Source organism: Suillus discolor (genome assembly GCF_016758755.1).
Source record: "Suillus discolor strain FC423 chromosome Unknown F5147scaffold_6, whole genome shotgun sequence".
In the NCBI taxonomy this organism is placed as follows: Eukaryota; Fungi; Basidiomycota; class Agaricomycetes; order Boletales; family Suillaceae; genus Suillus; species Suillus discolor.
In genome coordinates, this window is record NW_024541253.1 from 253150 (window position 1) to 270045 (window position 16896).

The following is a 16896-nucleotide window of genomic DNA, read 5'->3' on the forward strand; positions in this document are numbered from 1 at the left end:
TGGCGGAGTTTGAAGAACTTGGTGAATTTCCTCACTCCAAACGCACCGCAATGGGCTCGGAACTTGAGGGGTGCACTGCAACAGGTCTGGAAATACGCAATTGTCACAGGTGAGTTGTATCAAATGGTACAGCAGTAACTGACCAACTTTTTCAGTGGTCCGACATCTACAAAATGCCCGAATTGCGGACTCGAATTTGCATCAAATCTTGCTGTTGTAGATCATCTCAATGATCAGACGCATTCTTGTTGGAACAGAGAGTCCACTTACCGCTTGCCAATCCCTCCAGCTTTCCAACGGGGAGACAACAACCGAGAAGAAGTCACTGGCCAGTACCATCCAAAGTCAGGCTACATTTTTGGACGGGGACGAAATATCTTGCAGGAAATGGAGGATCACGACTTAGATCAAAAGCGCCGCAGAGCAATAAATCCATCATACCCTTTTGTTGATCAGGCTGAATGGCAGCTAGCAGAGTTCCTCGTTCAACGGCTGACACAAACCGATATTAACAAATTTCTGAAACTAGACTGGGTGAGTAGCATTATCTGTTTCTGCAGTTTTGACTGTACTAACTCTGAGCTTCGCACAAGTTCAAAAATAGACCCAGGCCATCCTTCAAGAGCGCAGATCAACTATTTGGCTGGATTGATGCGCTACCAAGCGGCCCAGAGTGGCAATCAACGACACTCGAGTTTACCAACTACACAACTGCAAGGCCAATCAAGCTAATCTGGCGTGACGGTCTCGAAGTCGTCAAAGATCTCTTTGCAAACCCGATCTTTTCCAATCATATGATGTATGATCCTCACATTGTTACCACTGGCTCAGAACGCGAATATGGCGAGTTTTTTACAGCTAACATGGCTTTCGATATTCAGGTAGGGCTCCTTAACAGTGGTAAAGTGGTATTGCTCAGTGTTCTATGCCAGAACAACCTTCCAGAAGGTGCCACTATGGTACCAATCATCCTCGCATCCGACAAGACGCCCGTAACCTGTTACAGGGATCTGTAACACCTACTAGAGCCCCAGCTCTCCCTACACCTGCCCCCGCTCTGCTAGACTCCCCGCGCGGCGGTGCGCCGCCTGCGCCTAGAAAGACAGCGGTTTGGACCGCTATGACCCCGCCTGATGCTATGACCCCGCCCCTGGCCTAGACGGCCTTGTGCCTGTTCCATGGAGGCTATGCGCCTCATGGACACCCTAGATCAGCGCATGTATACAGCATGTCGCTTCATGAAGATCCGGAGCGCCCTAGGCGCCTCCTGTACCTATGCGCAGCTGCCCTTGGCGCCGCATGTATGATCAGAGGTTAAGCCTCATGTATACTATCTCACCTCATGTCTGGTTATCTTAGATTAACGATATACTATAGATTACAGACTGAGCTTGAACACCTACATACACTATGTATAAGTAGGCACATTGTTGTAGATTGAACTTCACTTTAATCTACTAGGTTCTACCAAGAACTTGCTCATCTAAGCTTTACTGCTTCCTTGTGTGAGACCGCACTTCAGAGTCGCTCCCATACGCCTCTGCACGTATCCGCTAGCCCTGCATCTCGACGAGCGCCGTCTTACCGAGATCGCCGGAGGAATCCTTGACGTTCCGTCAAGGCCAGACCACGCTCAGCTTCAGTAGACTCACTCGAGTCGTCGCTGAGAAGACCTATCCTAGTTCGCACACGCCGACCTACAGTCGACGTAACATAACCAGGATGTCGGGAGGATTAGAAATGCACCCGGTGTTCCTTACGATTGCCAATATTCAATCTGAAGTTCGTATGAAGGCCACCGCTCATGCATGGCGCTGTGTTGCATTTATCCCGATTCCGAAGTTTGATGTTCACGCGGATTTCCAAACACTCCTCCATGCTCGCCTGTTCCACAAGTGCATGGACATGATATTTGCCAAATGCAAGGTGGCTGCGAGGGTCGGTGAATACATGTCGGACTCCATGGGTTATATCCGGCATTGCTTCACTCCGCTCGTCGCATATACAGCTGATCTCCCTGAGGCACAGCTCATCGCTTGTGTCTCAAAAAATGCGTCACCACTTACGATGGCAACCCAAAGCGACTTTGGTAGTGCTCAACTTTTCCCCCGTCGAACAGGCGACCATACGCTCAAGCTCATCTACGACCTATGCAAACGTGTTGATCCATGGAATGTACCACTCTTCCAACGCGAAGCTAAAGCATTGCTGCTTAGCGGCGTTCATCAGCCATATTGGAGAGATTGGCCGCATGCAGATCCAAGTCATTTTTTGCCCGGCGAACTGCTTCACACCTGTCACAAATATTTTGGTGACCATCCTTTAAAGTGGTGCAAGGAAGTTGTCGGGGAGGATGAACTTGATGCTCGCTACAAGGCTCATCATAAACGAGTCGGAACACGTCATTTTGGGTCTGGTGTCTCCCACATCAACCAGATGACGTGCCGGGAGCATCGTGACATTGAACGGACCATTGTCGCCACAGTCGCTGGTGCAGCAAACACAACCCCTGATTTCATCCATGCCATTCGTTTCCTCACCGAATTCATTTACCAGGCACAGAGCCCCGTGCACACTGACTCGTCCATTGATGCTATGGTGCACTCCCTCCACATGTTTCATACGCTGAAGCAAGCGATACTCGATGCCGGTGCTCGGAGAGGGAAGAGTGGAACGATCGATAACTTCCTCATCCCCAAAATGGAGTTGTTTCACAGCTTTGCGGGGTCCATCAGAGATCTCGGAGGTTTGATACAGTACTCAGCGGATGTTAGTGAGCGACTCCTGATCACACACTGCAAATTTCCATTCGAAAGGACTAGTCGGCAAGCCAGGAATTTTACCTTACAGGTCGTCCAAATTCTCAATCGTGACGAAACCATGCGACGCTTCAATCTTTATACCCTTTTGCATTCGCATGGTACACCGCTCGTGAATGCCATCGCAATCGAAGACAATATCGTCACGGAGACAGATCCTACTTTGGCCTGGATAGCGCGTGTGCTTCCCGGCAAGCAGAATCGCTTCCATGGCCCGCGACCTGTCCGCAACCATTTTTTGAAGGGAATACTTTCTGTTGAAGCTAATGCCGCATTTCATGTCACCATCTCTCCCGATCGAAAGTCACTTTCTATCACTGATCTGCAATCTATCTACTCTCTCCCAAATTTCGGCGCAGTGCTCATGGAATATATCAATGACTCGTCCCAAAACACCCCAACAACAGCCTGGACGTGTGCGCGAGATTCAGTCAGGACATGGAACAAGTTTCGTTTACAGCTACACTCTACCTTCCAGTCGTGAGTTGTGATGCCGAGTCAAATCGTCCAAGCGTTTCCACCATCAGAGACCTTCCCTATGGGCAATTGCGATGCAGTTCTCGTGCAATTGCCTGGCAATGATGGTAAGTATTTAACTGCTGGCGTCATCCATGTGCTTACAAGCCTGTGCAGATACATACATTGCGCAAGTGCGTTGTGTTTTTCAAGCTATTGCCAGGAAAGGTCAAACCCTGCCCCACTATCTTAAAGACTCACCCCTTCTATACGTTCAGTACTTTCAGATCACAGCAACACCTACTGAGGATGCAAGCGCTGGCATGTACCGAGTGAAACGCATCTACCATCAGGATGGAACAGGTCGGATCTTCCGACCTGGCAGCATCATTCCGCTGACAGCCGTTACCTGTGCTGTTGAGCTGATCCCTATGTATGGTTCGAAGATGGATCGCATGATAAATGCTACGAACGCAATGGAGATCTGTGATGAATACTACTTGAATACATTTTCGGACAAGGAAGTTTTCAATACAATGCACAGTGGTTTGATGTAGATTTGCATTTGCCTACAATACAATTGATTATCTGCGTTCTAATCGTGTTGATAAGTAAGATTGCACAATCTAGCCTGATTGCATTCATTTCCGTAGAACATAATCATCGTCTGAGCTCTCCACCAATCAGACGAGTGTGCTACTGAAGTCGTAAGCATTCGTAAGTGTTCGTAACGCGCTTAAGCTAAGCGTTCATTTCAGCGGTTTTACTGATGCTACCATCCTCACTATATCATCCCGTGATTTTTGCATCTGCTGAAATGTTTTGTATTCCAGATGGGCACCATGCGATTGCTCTTGCACTCGAACATAACTGGGAGGCTCTTCATCGCGTGACACTCTTTGAAGTTTGACTCCCAACTTCAACTACATACGCACGAAATGGCGACCGAAAGAGATCCGTTGATCTCAAATGGAACACAAGATCATCGTCCGCCTGGCCCTCGAGACATTTCAAGGTCGACGCGTTACGAAATTTTGGTTGGTCTGTGGTCTAGGTGCCCAACCTACAATTAGATCCAAAGTCGGCGAGTGGTTCATCGACCGTTCGAAATACATCCCTCTTCGACGCTGCACTTCAGGTATCCGAGTTATAGTATTCAGCGCTTACTCTTCCGGGCGAGCAGAATTGAAGCACTCGAGTGCTACCGATCGTCCATCTCCTCTCTCTTGTTCTCGTTCTCCTCCTTGTCTTCTTCCCTTCTCCTGCTCTCGTCCATCGTCCGTATTCGTCTGAGCCACATCAGCAGTTGCTGACGTGTGCTGGGCGTTTGCGCATGGTGTTCATGGTTTTGGGAACAGCATGGTGGAGCTCGGACATCGATTACATGCAATTCACCGTGTGGGCCACGGCTTGCATGGGCCTAAGCCCCGGCTTTGGGCCGGCTTGGGCTCACGGCTCAGGCTTGAAATCTAGCGAACCTAAACCCCCCCCCCCCCCCCAAGCCGAGCCTAAGCCGGGCCGGAACATCACTAATTTAAAATTGTATCATGACATCGAGATCGAGCTCAGAGTTTGACTGTATTTCATCGAGACCAAGTTCTGAGTAGCTAATTGGATACTTTATGAAGTAGTTTTGTGTGTTCATATTGACGCAGTTCTATCATTTTCGATTATTGCACAGCATGATGTTCATGTCAGGTGACTGACAGATTATCTGCCATCCGACATGACCTTGCTCCGCAAGGTAATTTATAATCCATCCACAAGGGAATATGTCGCATTCTTTGAGGCTCACATTGGACGCAACTTGTCACTCGCATGGACGCTCGATGGCACTCGCCTTCTCATAGGCGGCGATAATCGCGATCCTACCATATGTGAATGGGATACAACAACCTGGAAGCAGGTCGGCGATCCTTGGATGGGTCACTCTAATCATATCAATACCATTGCCGTTCATCCCGCTGGCACACTTGTCGCATCCGCATCTCATGACAATCATGTCCTTCTCTGGCGGCTCTCAGATCGATCGACCGTTGCCACCTTCAAGCACTCATCTGCGCCATTATGCGTCACTTTCTCGGTGGACGGCAATCATATCCTCAGCGGAGGTGAAGATAAGACGATTTTGGAGTGGGCAGTACCTCAGGGTATTCATCCGAAGGTATGTTTCCGTTCTCGACTCATATAGCACAATTCGAGCATGTTTCGTGCAGATCCTGGCCATAACAACAGCCCGCATTGCATGCATAGATGGGGACTTGTCTACCGCCGAAGAACTACTTACGCAAGATGTCAACACCGATGCCAACAACCACACTTCCTATGCCCATCGCTCATTTGTGATGGCCCGAAAAAACGACTGGGATCACGCCATTCAGGATGCTATCAAGGTGAGTGATATGCACTGATCATGGCCCCCTTACAGAATGCTAACTCGACGACGACATAGTCCATCAGCATTCGGCCCTCATTGACAGGCTACATCTCCAAGGGTATTGCCCTCTGCGGAAAAGGCCGCATCCCGGATGCGAGGGCAGCGTTTGATGTTGCATCAATGTACACGGACCAAGATTCTCAAATCCTCCATTTCCTGCTCTTGATCAAAGTACGTCACATTTGCCTCACATACTGTCTGTTTCATCGCGTATTTCAGGCCATTGCCCTCTTCAATGCAGATCAACATGACGAGGCAAACCTTCTCCTCAAAGAACTCGTTACCGGTTGTCCGAATGCCGATACTCTCGGGTGTTGCATCGTGCAAGTAAGTATCATCGCACTTGGTCATCTACACTAATGTTTGCGACTCGTACATCAGGGATATATGCGTGTTCAACTCGGAATCGAGGCCTTGGATGGCGCAAGTTACGAAGAAGCCGTTGACCATTTCGCTGCCGTTCTTAACTCAAGCGCTCTCTCATGGGATTCACCTATTCATTTTATATATGAGGACTTGGTGGTGGTACGTGAATATGCATCCAAAAATCCTTTCATAACCGAGTCCCTTGTCCAGCTCTTTGGCTGGGATCTCAAATCGCTGTGGCTCACTGCAAACCAGAAACGTTGTGATGCACTCCTTCGGGCAGGCAAACTTCAAGATGCTGTCAAATCATACCAATACATGATGGACAATATCAATGAAAAGAGGAAAGCCGACTGCCTCGAATGGTCCAGGGGCAAGTCTGGAGTTCGTAATGTCGCACAGACTACAATCCTCACTCCCATTTCACTCAGCATTCACGGAAAAATACAGCGCATCTTTACTCACCAGCGGGGATGCTGCCCTCGCTGCAAGCGACTATAACAGGGCTATCGACCTTTACTCGGCAGTGATTGACCTGAACCCTACATCTGATGCTGTGTTCGCCAATCGTAGTAGGGCAAAGTTAGGTAAAATGTTATGGGATGATGCACTTCTCGACGCGCGAAAGGTGCGATGGCATTTATTGTTTCTTCACTTATACTCAATGCGGTAATACACAGGCCATCCAACTCAATCCTTCGTCTCATATTGGATACAGGTTGGAGTATGCAGCATTTCATGGCACACAACGTTATGATGAAGCTATTGCGGCCTTCAAAATGATGCTCTCAAAATTGAATAGCACTCCTGACATTGAGACACGAGGTAAGCCTCAGAGAATTCATGGGTCAACATCCTTTACATTTTTTTGCAGAGTTGCTCCAGCAGTATCTCGACCCATCCGAAGTGGACCGTGCTATTCGAAAGGTCATCGATGCTCAACTTGACAATGCTCCGCTGCATGTACTCGACACCGCCACCGGTCTCTTATGCGATCGAGAGACGCAGATACGCACCTTCAAAACGAGCGTAGAGTACAAGGAGCTCCTATCATCAGCAATCACGCATCGAGATATTTAAATGAAGCGTATCGAAGAAGTGGTGATGACGTACTTCCAATATGTCATGCTATCACACAGGTGGGAAGGCGAGGAGCCGCTGCTGCAGGACATCCAGGGCAAGGAAGTCTATAAGTTGGATCCAGTGGGCGGGATCAAGAAGTTGCAGTCCTTCTGCAAAACTGCTCGTGATTTGGGGTATCGCTGGGCATGGAGCGACACGTGCTGTATTGACAAGAGCATCGATGTTGAGCGTCAAGTATCGATCAAGTCCATGTTTGATTGGTATCACCACTCCGCACTCACAGTTGTATATCTCTCGGATGTTCCGCCTTTGTCAAAGTTAGGTGCACTGGCAGAGAGCGCTTGGAACACCCGCGGATGGACGGTTCAAGAATTCCTCGCTCCCAACGTCATTCGGTTCTATCAGAATGATTGGACTCCTTATCTCGACGATCGCACTCCCAACCACAAGGATTCCGTCGCGATCATGCAGGAGTTGGAGGATGCGACAGGAATAGACCGACGAACTGTCGTGGCCTTCCGTCCCGGTATGAGAAACGCCCGAGAGAAACTTCAGTGGGCGTCGACACGCACCACCACGTTGCAAGAAGACATTGCATACTCGTTATTCGGTGTTTTTGGCGTCCGCCTACATGTTGATTATAGTGAGAAGAAGCAGAACGCACTCGGGCGGCTCCTCCAGGAAATCATAGCCCAGTCCGGCGATATTACTGCGCTTGACTGGGTTGGACGATTCAGTCGTCGGTCTCCTTGCTCCGAGGTGTTGTGGCTCCACAGTCTGCTTTGCAATTATATCAGACACTTGACTACCAGAACGCTCCCCGTTTTGCGCACCGCCGGTTGCATCTGCCTTGCATCGTATTCCCGGTCACAGAAGCCAAGCGGAGGTCAGGTCATGACCAGGCTACATATACGTATGAACTCAAGTCAGACGGGCTTCGCAACCTGCAGATCACCACAGAGGACAGGTTCACGCCGTTCTCACCGGCAAGGCCGCCGCCCGTCTGGCAGACGATCTTGTTGGTTCGTCCGTGGAGTCGTCATCTCCTTGGGCTGCATGACAATGCAGACGATACGCAGAGCGTGGACAATTGGTCCGTGTCCGAATTTTCGTTGCACGATTCACCCACTCCACAAACTGGGCCTATTTATTCGGATCCTGACTCGCGAGCATTGCGGTTGATCGTCAACCTTGGACAGCCGTTTAGCGCATTTTTGCTAGCGCGGCAGCGCGACGGAGAATTCAAGAGGATCGCATCGGACCATGATATCATTGCACAGGTTAAAGACATGGCTTCTATTAGCTACTTTACGGACATCAGGACACTAGAGGTACTTTAGCTGTTGTATTACTTTCCAGCCTCACACTGTTCCGGTTCAAGTTCGTGACACTTGTGCCCTGGATCACCGATAGGGATCGTAATATCAATGGAGCCTTATAAACGATACCAGCTAAAAACATCAAATCAGAAGTGGAACGCACTTGTCCAAACGAAGCCAGGCAATTGTAGGCAGACTCTAACTTTCAGATGCTACGACCACCGTCCCAAACCACTCTCCTCGATGCGTTCCATAGAAATGCAAACGTTGATCTTCAATCTCTGTATTCCCGAAACACCGCGCACAGCCCTTTTCGAAGGGCCTTTCATGAGTGTGGGAGGAGACATTTTTGTGGATCAAGAATGCATCTCACACGAAACGGTACATCATGTTCTCAACCAATGATCTTCACAATAATGCTGATTACTATTCGACGTCCAAGGAATTTGACCCAAAACACTTCTCAGTAGATACAATTCAAGAGCGACAACGACATGGAACCACACGTTCTTAGGATGGGGTGCCCACCATCATGCTGTCATTGTGCTGGGAAAAGAGAACCGATACAAAGAGTTCCAGAACACCAAGAAGATGTACTGTTCAAGATGTGTCCGTTCGAGCTAGCTGAACGGTCATTCAAATATTGTCCGACCGTGTCCAAACGATTGTTGGTATTCATAGCTGGTGGCGGCGATAAGGTTCCATAGTGGTGGAACTCATTTCCATTATCATTATCACCACTAGTACTTATAGTAAGGCCATAACTTTAGCTGGCCTAGTATAATCACCTAAATATAAGTCAGGGAGCCACATGACCGACGAGTACATCATTCTTCTTATACAGTTATGGACTAGATGCTCCCAGGGGGAGCACATGAATCCTTACTTGCTGTCTACTTACAAAATCTTGGTGTTCTATGAAAAAAATCAGTAGGCTAGGTTACTGTAAACTCATCATATCTTCGCAGACCGCTGGAAGCAAAACGCTCCCTGTGACAGAATTGGTGACGAGTCTGAGAGGCCAGAAGGGAGAACTTGAGCTGTATCCAGTACACAAGCAGGCCTCGGGAGGAGGCTGGATAAAGGGGTGATATTGCAGTAGCTGTATGTATGCGTTCGAATAACCTCGTGTCCTGGGCGTTTGTGAAACTGAGGGAAGCAGCATAAAACGCAGAATACACGCACCTCTACAAGTTAGAGAACAACACCTAAGATCCCTCCAAATTCCACCTTAGCCGCGCCCAACGCCATCAACCTTCATAAAAATGTCGGAGATCATTCAAATCACCACACCCATGCGAGAGTTCAAAGGTCATAAAGAGTGCATAATGGCCGCAGTCGCAGTGCTCCCCGATAAACGACGCATGGTTACGGGCTCATACGACAAGACGCTTCGGTTATGGGACTTGAAGACAGGTGTTTTGTTGAAGAATATGGAAGGGCATCGCAGTGACGTACAGGTATTGACTGTATCCCGAGATGGGCAATTAATAGCAAGCGATGATCTGAAGGGAGGGGTCATTGTCTGGCATGGAGAAACTGGCGACTCACTCACTGAACCCATCCAAGCCCACTGCAGTTGGATCGACTCGATGGATTTCTCTCCTGATCTAGCCACTGGTTCATGCGACGGGATGACGAAGCTGTGGAACACCAAAACGTTATATATTACTTTACATAACTTTCTGATGTGTTCACCGGTTCTCTGATGATGGAGGCGAACAGTGTCCCGGGCGTCTATTGAAATGAGATAGGTTGCCACATAAAACGCACGATACACGCACCTCTGCAGAAAGATACCCACAACCCCTCAAACATCCACTTCGACTTCACCCACCACCATCTACCTCCAGTAAAATGTCGGAGCTCATTCCAATCACTACGCCCCTACAAGAGTTCAAAGGTCATGAAGGAGACGTAAGGGCAGTCGCAATGTTCCCCGATAAACGACGGGTGGTTACAGGATCACACGACAACACGGTTCGTTTGTGGGACTTGAAGACAGGTGTTGTGTTGAAGAAGATGGAGGGGCATCGCAATTGGGTGATAGTATTGGCAGTATCACGAGATGGACAATTGATAGCAAGCGGTGATCTGGGTGGAGAGGTCATCGTCTGGCACGGGAAAACTGGCAAATTACTCAGCAAAATCGAAGCTCACTCCAAATATATCACCTCGCTGGATTTTTCTCCCGATGGCACAGTGCTGGCCACTGCTTCACTTGACGACAGAATAATAAAACTGTGGAACACCAAAACCTGGGAGCAACAAGGAAATCCAATCGAGTGTCGTTATGTCAAATGCGTACGATATTCGCCCTCTGGAGAACTTCTTGCCATCGCAACAGACAAGAATATTCAAATTTATAATCCAGGCACAAGTGAACGCGTCGCGTCCTTCAAGGGTCACAAATACAACTTGTTACTCGCGTGGACGCCTGATGGCACACGCCTTCTCACAGGTGGTAGTGAATATTCTGATCCTACCATACGCGAATGGGATACAACGACCTGGCAGCAGGTCGGCGATCCTTGGACGACCCACTCTGATGGAATCTTTACCATTGCCATTCATCCTACTGGCACACTCTTCGCATCCGCACATTTCGACCATCATGTCCGTCTCTGGCGGCTCTCAGATCGACGAGCCGTTGCCACTTTCAAGCACTCATGTATACCGTTCTGCGTCACTTTCTCGGCGGACGGCAATCACATCCTCAGCGGAGGTCACGATAAGATTATCTCGGAGTGGGCAGTACCTCAGGGTATTCATCCGAAGGCAGGTTTTCGTTCTTAACTCATATACCACAATTCGCACATGTTTCGTACAGATCCTAGCCATCACGATAGCCCGCGTTGCATGCATAGATGGACACTTGGCTACTGCCGAAGAACTACTCACGCAAGATATCAACGCCGATGACAACAACCATACTTCCTATGCCCATCGCTCATTTGTGATGGCCCGACAAAACGACTGGGATCACGCCATTCAGGATGCTATCAAGGTGAGTGATACACGCTGATCATCGCCCACTTACAAAGGCTAACTTGACGGCGACATAGTCCATCAGCATTCGGCCCTCATTGACAGGGTATATCTCCAAGGGTATTGCCCTCTGCGGAAAAGGTTGCATCTCAGATGCAAGGGCAGCATTTGATGTTGCATCAATGTACACGGACCGAGATCCGCAAATCCTCCATTTCCTGCTCTTGATCAAAGTATGCTACATTTTCCCCACGCACTCTCCGCTTCATCCCACATTTCAGGCCATTGCCCTCTTCAATGCAGATCAACAGGGGGAGGCAAATCTGCTCCTCAAAGAACTCGCTGCTGGTTGTCCGAATGCCGATACTCTCGCGTGTGGTGTCGTGCGAGTAAGTATCATTTAGACTTGGTCATCCACACTAATCTTTGCAACTCGCACATCAGACATATCTGCATGTTCAATTCGGAATCAAGGCCTTGGATGGCGCGCATCACGAAGAAGCAGCTGACCATTTTACCGCCGTTCTCAATTCGAGTGCTCTCTCATCGAGTTTACCCATTCATATTTTGTACGAGGACTTGGTAGTGGTGCGTGAATACACATCCAAAACACTTTTCATACTCAGTCCCTTGTCCAGCTCTTCGGCTGGGATCTCAAATCATTGTGGCTCACCGCAAGCCAGAAACGTTGTGATGCACTCCTTCGTGCAGGCAAACTCCAAGATGCCGTCAAATCATACCGATACATGATGGACAACATGAATGAAACGACGAAGGCCAGCTGCATTGAATGGTCCAACGGTAAGTTTTCAGTGATGTCGCCCAAGGTTATATACCCTGACCCGCATTTCACCCAGCTTTCGAGCAAGAATGCAGCTCCCTCTTTCTTACCGACGGAGATGCTGCCCTCGCTGCAAGCGATTTTGACAGGGCTATCGACTTATACTCAGCCGCGATCAACCTAACTTCTCCATCTGATGCCGTCTTTGCAAATCGTAGTAGGGCAAAGTTGGGGAAAATGCTATGGGACGATGCACTTCTCGACGCGCGAGAGGTGCGATGACATTTATTGTTTCTTTACTTATGCTCAATGTGGTGATACACAGGTCATCCAACGCAACCCTTCGTCTCATATTGGATACAAGTTGCAGAATGCAGCGTTTCATGGCGCTCAACGTTACGATGAAGCTATTGCGGCCTTCAAAATGATGCTCTCAAAATTGAATGACGCTCCTGACATTGAGACACGAAGTAAGCTTCAGAGAACTCGTGGGTCAACATCCTTTAACTGTTTCTGCAGAATTGCACCAGCAGTATCTCAGCCCATTCCAAGTGCACCGTGTTATTCGAAAGGTCATCGATGCTAAACTTGACAATGCTCCGCTGCGTGCACTCGACACCGCCACCGGTTTCTTATGCGATCGAGAGACGCAGATACGCACCTTCAAAATGAGCATAGAGTATAAGGAGCTTGTATCATCAACCATCACGCATCAAGATATTCAAATGAAGCGCGTCGAAGAAGTGGTGATGACGTACTTCCAATATGTCATGCTATCGCACAGGTGGGAAGGCGAGGAGCCCCTGCTGCAGGACATCCAGGGAAAGGACATGTATAAGTTGGATCCAGTGGGCGGGATCAAGAAGTTGCAGTCCTTCTGCAAAACTGCTCGTGATTTGGGGTATCGCTGGGCATGGAGCGATACATGCTGTATTGACAAGAACATCGATTTTGAGCGCCAAGCATCGATCAAGTCCATGTTCGACTGGTATCACCATTCCACGCTCACAGTCGTATACCTCTCGGATGTTCCGCCGTTGTCGAAGTCAGGTGCACTGGCAGAGAGCGCTTGGAACACCCGCGGATGGACGGTTCAAGAATTCCTCGCTCCCAACACCATTATCTTCTATCAGAATGATTGGACTCCCTATCTTGACGATCGCACTCCCAATCACAAGGATTCCGTCGCGATCATGCAGGAGTTGGAGGATGCGACAGGAATAGACCGACGAGCAGTCGTGGCCTTCCGTCCCGGGATGAGAAATGCCCGAGAGAAACTTCAGTGGGCGTCGATGCGTACTACCACGTTGCCAGAAGACGTCGCATACTCGTTATTCGGTGTCTTTGGCGTCCGCCTGCATGTTGATTATAGCGAGAAGAAGCAGAACGCGCTCGGGCGACTCCTGCAGGAAATCATATCTCAGTCCGGCGATATTACTGCGCTGGACTGGGTCGGAAAGTCATCAGAGTTCAACAGCTGTCTACCAGCCGACATCACTTCATACGGAGCTCCCCCATGCACGCTGCCATCTCTATCCGAAGATGAGATTCATACGTCGGTCTCCTCGCTGCGAGGTGTTGTGGCTCTACAGTCAGCTTCGCAAATATATCAGACACTCGACTACCAGAGCGCTCCCCGTTTTGTGCATCGCCGGTTGCATCTGCCTTGCATCGTATTCCCGGTCGCAGAAGCCAGGCGGAGGTCTGGTCATGACCAGAATACATATACATATGAACTCAAGTCAGACGGGCTTCGCAACCTGCAGATCACCACAGAAGACAGGTTCACGCCGTTCTCGCCAGCAAGGCTGCCGCCCGCCTGGCAGACGATCTTGCTCGTTCGTCCGTGGAGTCGTCATCTCCTCGGGCTGCATGACAATGCAGACGATACGCAGAGCGTGGATAATTGGTCCATGTCCGAATTTTCGTCGGACGATTCACCCGCTGCACAAACTGGGCCTATTCATTCGGATTCTGACTCGCGAGCATTGCGATTGATTGTCAATCTTGGACAGCCGTTTAGTGCATTTTTGCTAGCGCGGCAGCGCGACGGAGAATTCAAGAGGATCGCGTCCGACCATGACATCGTTGCACAGGTTAAAGACATGGCTTCTGTTAGCTGCTTGATGGATATCAGGACACTAGAGGTACTGTAGCTGTTGTATACATGGATCCTTTCCAGCCTCGCACTGTTCCGGGAGAATGTTTATTGTCACGCACCTGTCCGAGTGAACTAGTCTTACTAATGATGGAATCCCCAACCATCCACCAAATATGGGCCAGGAATTGTATGAAGACTCTAACCTTCGGACGCTACGAGGACACTCCCGAGTCCCAAACCACTCTTTTCTGTGCGTTCCATAGAAATGCAGACGTTGATCTTCAATCTCTCTATTCCCGAAACATCGCGCATCCTTTTCACGACACTGCTGATTTCTGTTCGGCGCCCAATTTGAAAGAGTTCAACCCAGAACACTTCAGCAGATGCAATTCAAGAGCGATAACGTGACAGAAACGCAAATGCCAATATTGAATTTTTGCATCCCCGAAATGCTCACCTGCGCATGCTTTCGAAAGGGCCCTTCGTGAGGACAAGTATGGAGACATCTTCTTGGACCAATGAGTTATAATGCATCTCACACGAAACGCACTTCATGTTCCCGAACAGGCGACCTTCACGACCGTGACAATACTAGCATCTACTCGACGCCCAAGCCTGAGGAGTTCAACCTAGAACTTGCCTAGAACACATTTTAGCGTATGAAATTTTAGAACGACAACGTGGAACCACGTTCTTGGGATGGGGTGCCGGTCGTCATGTTGCCATTGTGCTGGGAAAAGATGTCGGCGATCTTCACGATCAGCTGTGCAGCTTCTCCTTCAGTGTTTCTACCGCCAGTGGCGAGCCAACAGCTGCCAACAGTAAGCCGTGTGAAGCCTATGGGCTAGCCCCGTGCCACAGCCAGTGGCAGTGGCGGAAAACCTGAAATAGAAGGTGGCTCCCATAGATCAGTCTTATCGATGCAATTATCTCCTTACATACATGAAGGGGGAGAACCGATACAAAATACTTACTCCAGAACACCTAGAAGATGTATTGTCCAAGGTGTGCCCGTCCAAGCAAGCTGTCACGGTGACACTTTTCTACAGCGCAGTGACTAAATCCACTAGAAATATGGAGCTATAGCCGCACGATCACTTGGACGACGGTCTGCTGTTTTAGTCACCCAGTGAGCTAGAACCACATCTAATTGCCACGTTGTGCGCCACTACTAAGCGGCCAGGACCAAGACTATAAGCAATACAACATTATGGATACTCTGCAGAGTGCCAGGAATATATACAATTCACTACGGTATCATAGGTAAATGTGGGGGAATCAATAAATGAACGACCTATGCAAACAAATACTGTCCAAAGCGATTTTGCGGTGATAATAACAAGCGAAGGGCTATCATAGAATGGAAGGGAGCTAACTTGGGACAACAACACGCTTAGCAAGTTTTCGGGAGAGATATGGATGCAGTCTGCATGCCTGAAGAACCATTGGTACGGGACTGAGTTTGGCGCTTGACTTGTGCTTCCATTTTGATACGTTGCTTTCGAACATCGTCATCTTTTAGCTTCATCATCAGGACTTGATTAAGGAATGCGTCTGCTGTCGAGGGTAAGCATCCGAGAGGTGGATGAACAAGGTATTCCATAGCAGCTTCTTCCGATGTCGCTTGCAAGAGCAGATGTCGCACGCATTGAACAAGCGCGAGCCCAACACGAAACAGAAGAGTGACGCCTAATAAAGTATAAATGTGACGAAAGAAGGAAAAGTGTGTCACGTACCTTCATACAAGAAAATGTCCCAGACACGGTGAAGATAATCAACGGGCAGTGTTCCGACAAATAGGGTAGAAAACCTGTGCGAGATCAGAAAATATTAAACCCCAGAGGTGCGTATTGATACGAACCAAGACTTCGCTATCGCACTAGGGGGGATGCTAAATGTGACATACAGCTTTTTGCACACAGCAGGATCATTAGTTTCGATGGCTTTGCTGAGCAATGCAGCATCGACTTCCAACTGGATGGTATTTGCCGAGAAGTACGGACGAAGATGGGCATCCATCATCGAAGCGAATATCCAAAAAGCATCTTCTTCGGGTGATAGCAACAGCAGATGACCAGCTATGGAAGTCAGCCCTGGCAACCGTACATCATCAGCGATACGACGCTCGGACACAACAAGGATGTACCTGAGCTATATTGGATATCTGGCACCATATTGAGATAGGCCTGCAAGAGTGATACTAAAGGGCCATCGAAAGGATGCAGCTGTGTCTGATCAGGGAAATATGTTTTTGCATCATTCTCGATATCGGAAAAAGCAGGGACTCTTTGCCTCTTGCCAAGCTGCCCATATACGCCAGGAATCGCGCGAGCTTTACTGTCGCTGAGATGACACCACACCAAGTATCGTACCGACGAAGGCACTCCGTCCAACAAGAGACGCTTGACCTTCTTGTTCCTGCGTGCTTGAGATGGCGGTACCATAGGTAAGAGGGCCATCCACTTGACCTCACGCTGGCGGTGAGCATCTATTGACGTAGGTGACTCCACTGGTGGGGTACCCGACGAGATCACATCGGGGAACAT

General features: G+C 49.0%; 2 protein-coding genes across 2 annotated transcripts; one reads left to right on the forward strand and one right to left on the reverse strand.

Moving 5' to 3' along the window:
- Positions 1-50: 50 nt before the first annotated feature.
- On the forward strand, positions 51-3832 carry F5147DRAFT_743089 (uncharacterized protein; the record flags this gene model as incomplete). The annotated part of the gene is made up of 9 exons (XM_041439582.1): positions 51-109; positions 156-534; positions 594-881; positions 933-1012; positions 1704-2040; positions 2137-2773; positions 2831-3271; positions 3305-3403; positions 3489-3832. The coding sequence occupies 9 exons, from the start codon at positions 51-53 to the stop codon at positions 3830-3832; spliced, it is 2664 nt and encodes an 887-aa protein (XP_041297553.1).
- An 11911-nt stretch (positions 3833-15743) lies between these two features.
- On the reverse strand, positions 15744-16896 carry F5147DRAFT_567999 (RabGAP TBC; the record flags this gene model as incomplete). Its single annotated transcript, XM_041430878.1, has 4 exons — positions 15744-16039; positions 16087-16160; positions 16212-16443; positions 16497-16896. The coding sequence occupies 4 exons, from the start codon at positions 16894-16896 to the stop codon at positions 15744-15746; spliced, it is 1002 nt and encodes a 333-aa protein (XP_041297554.1).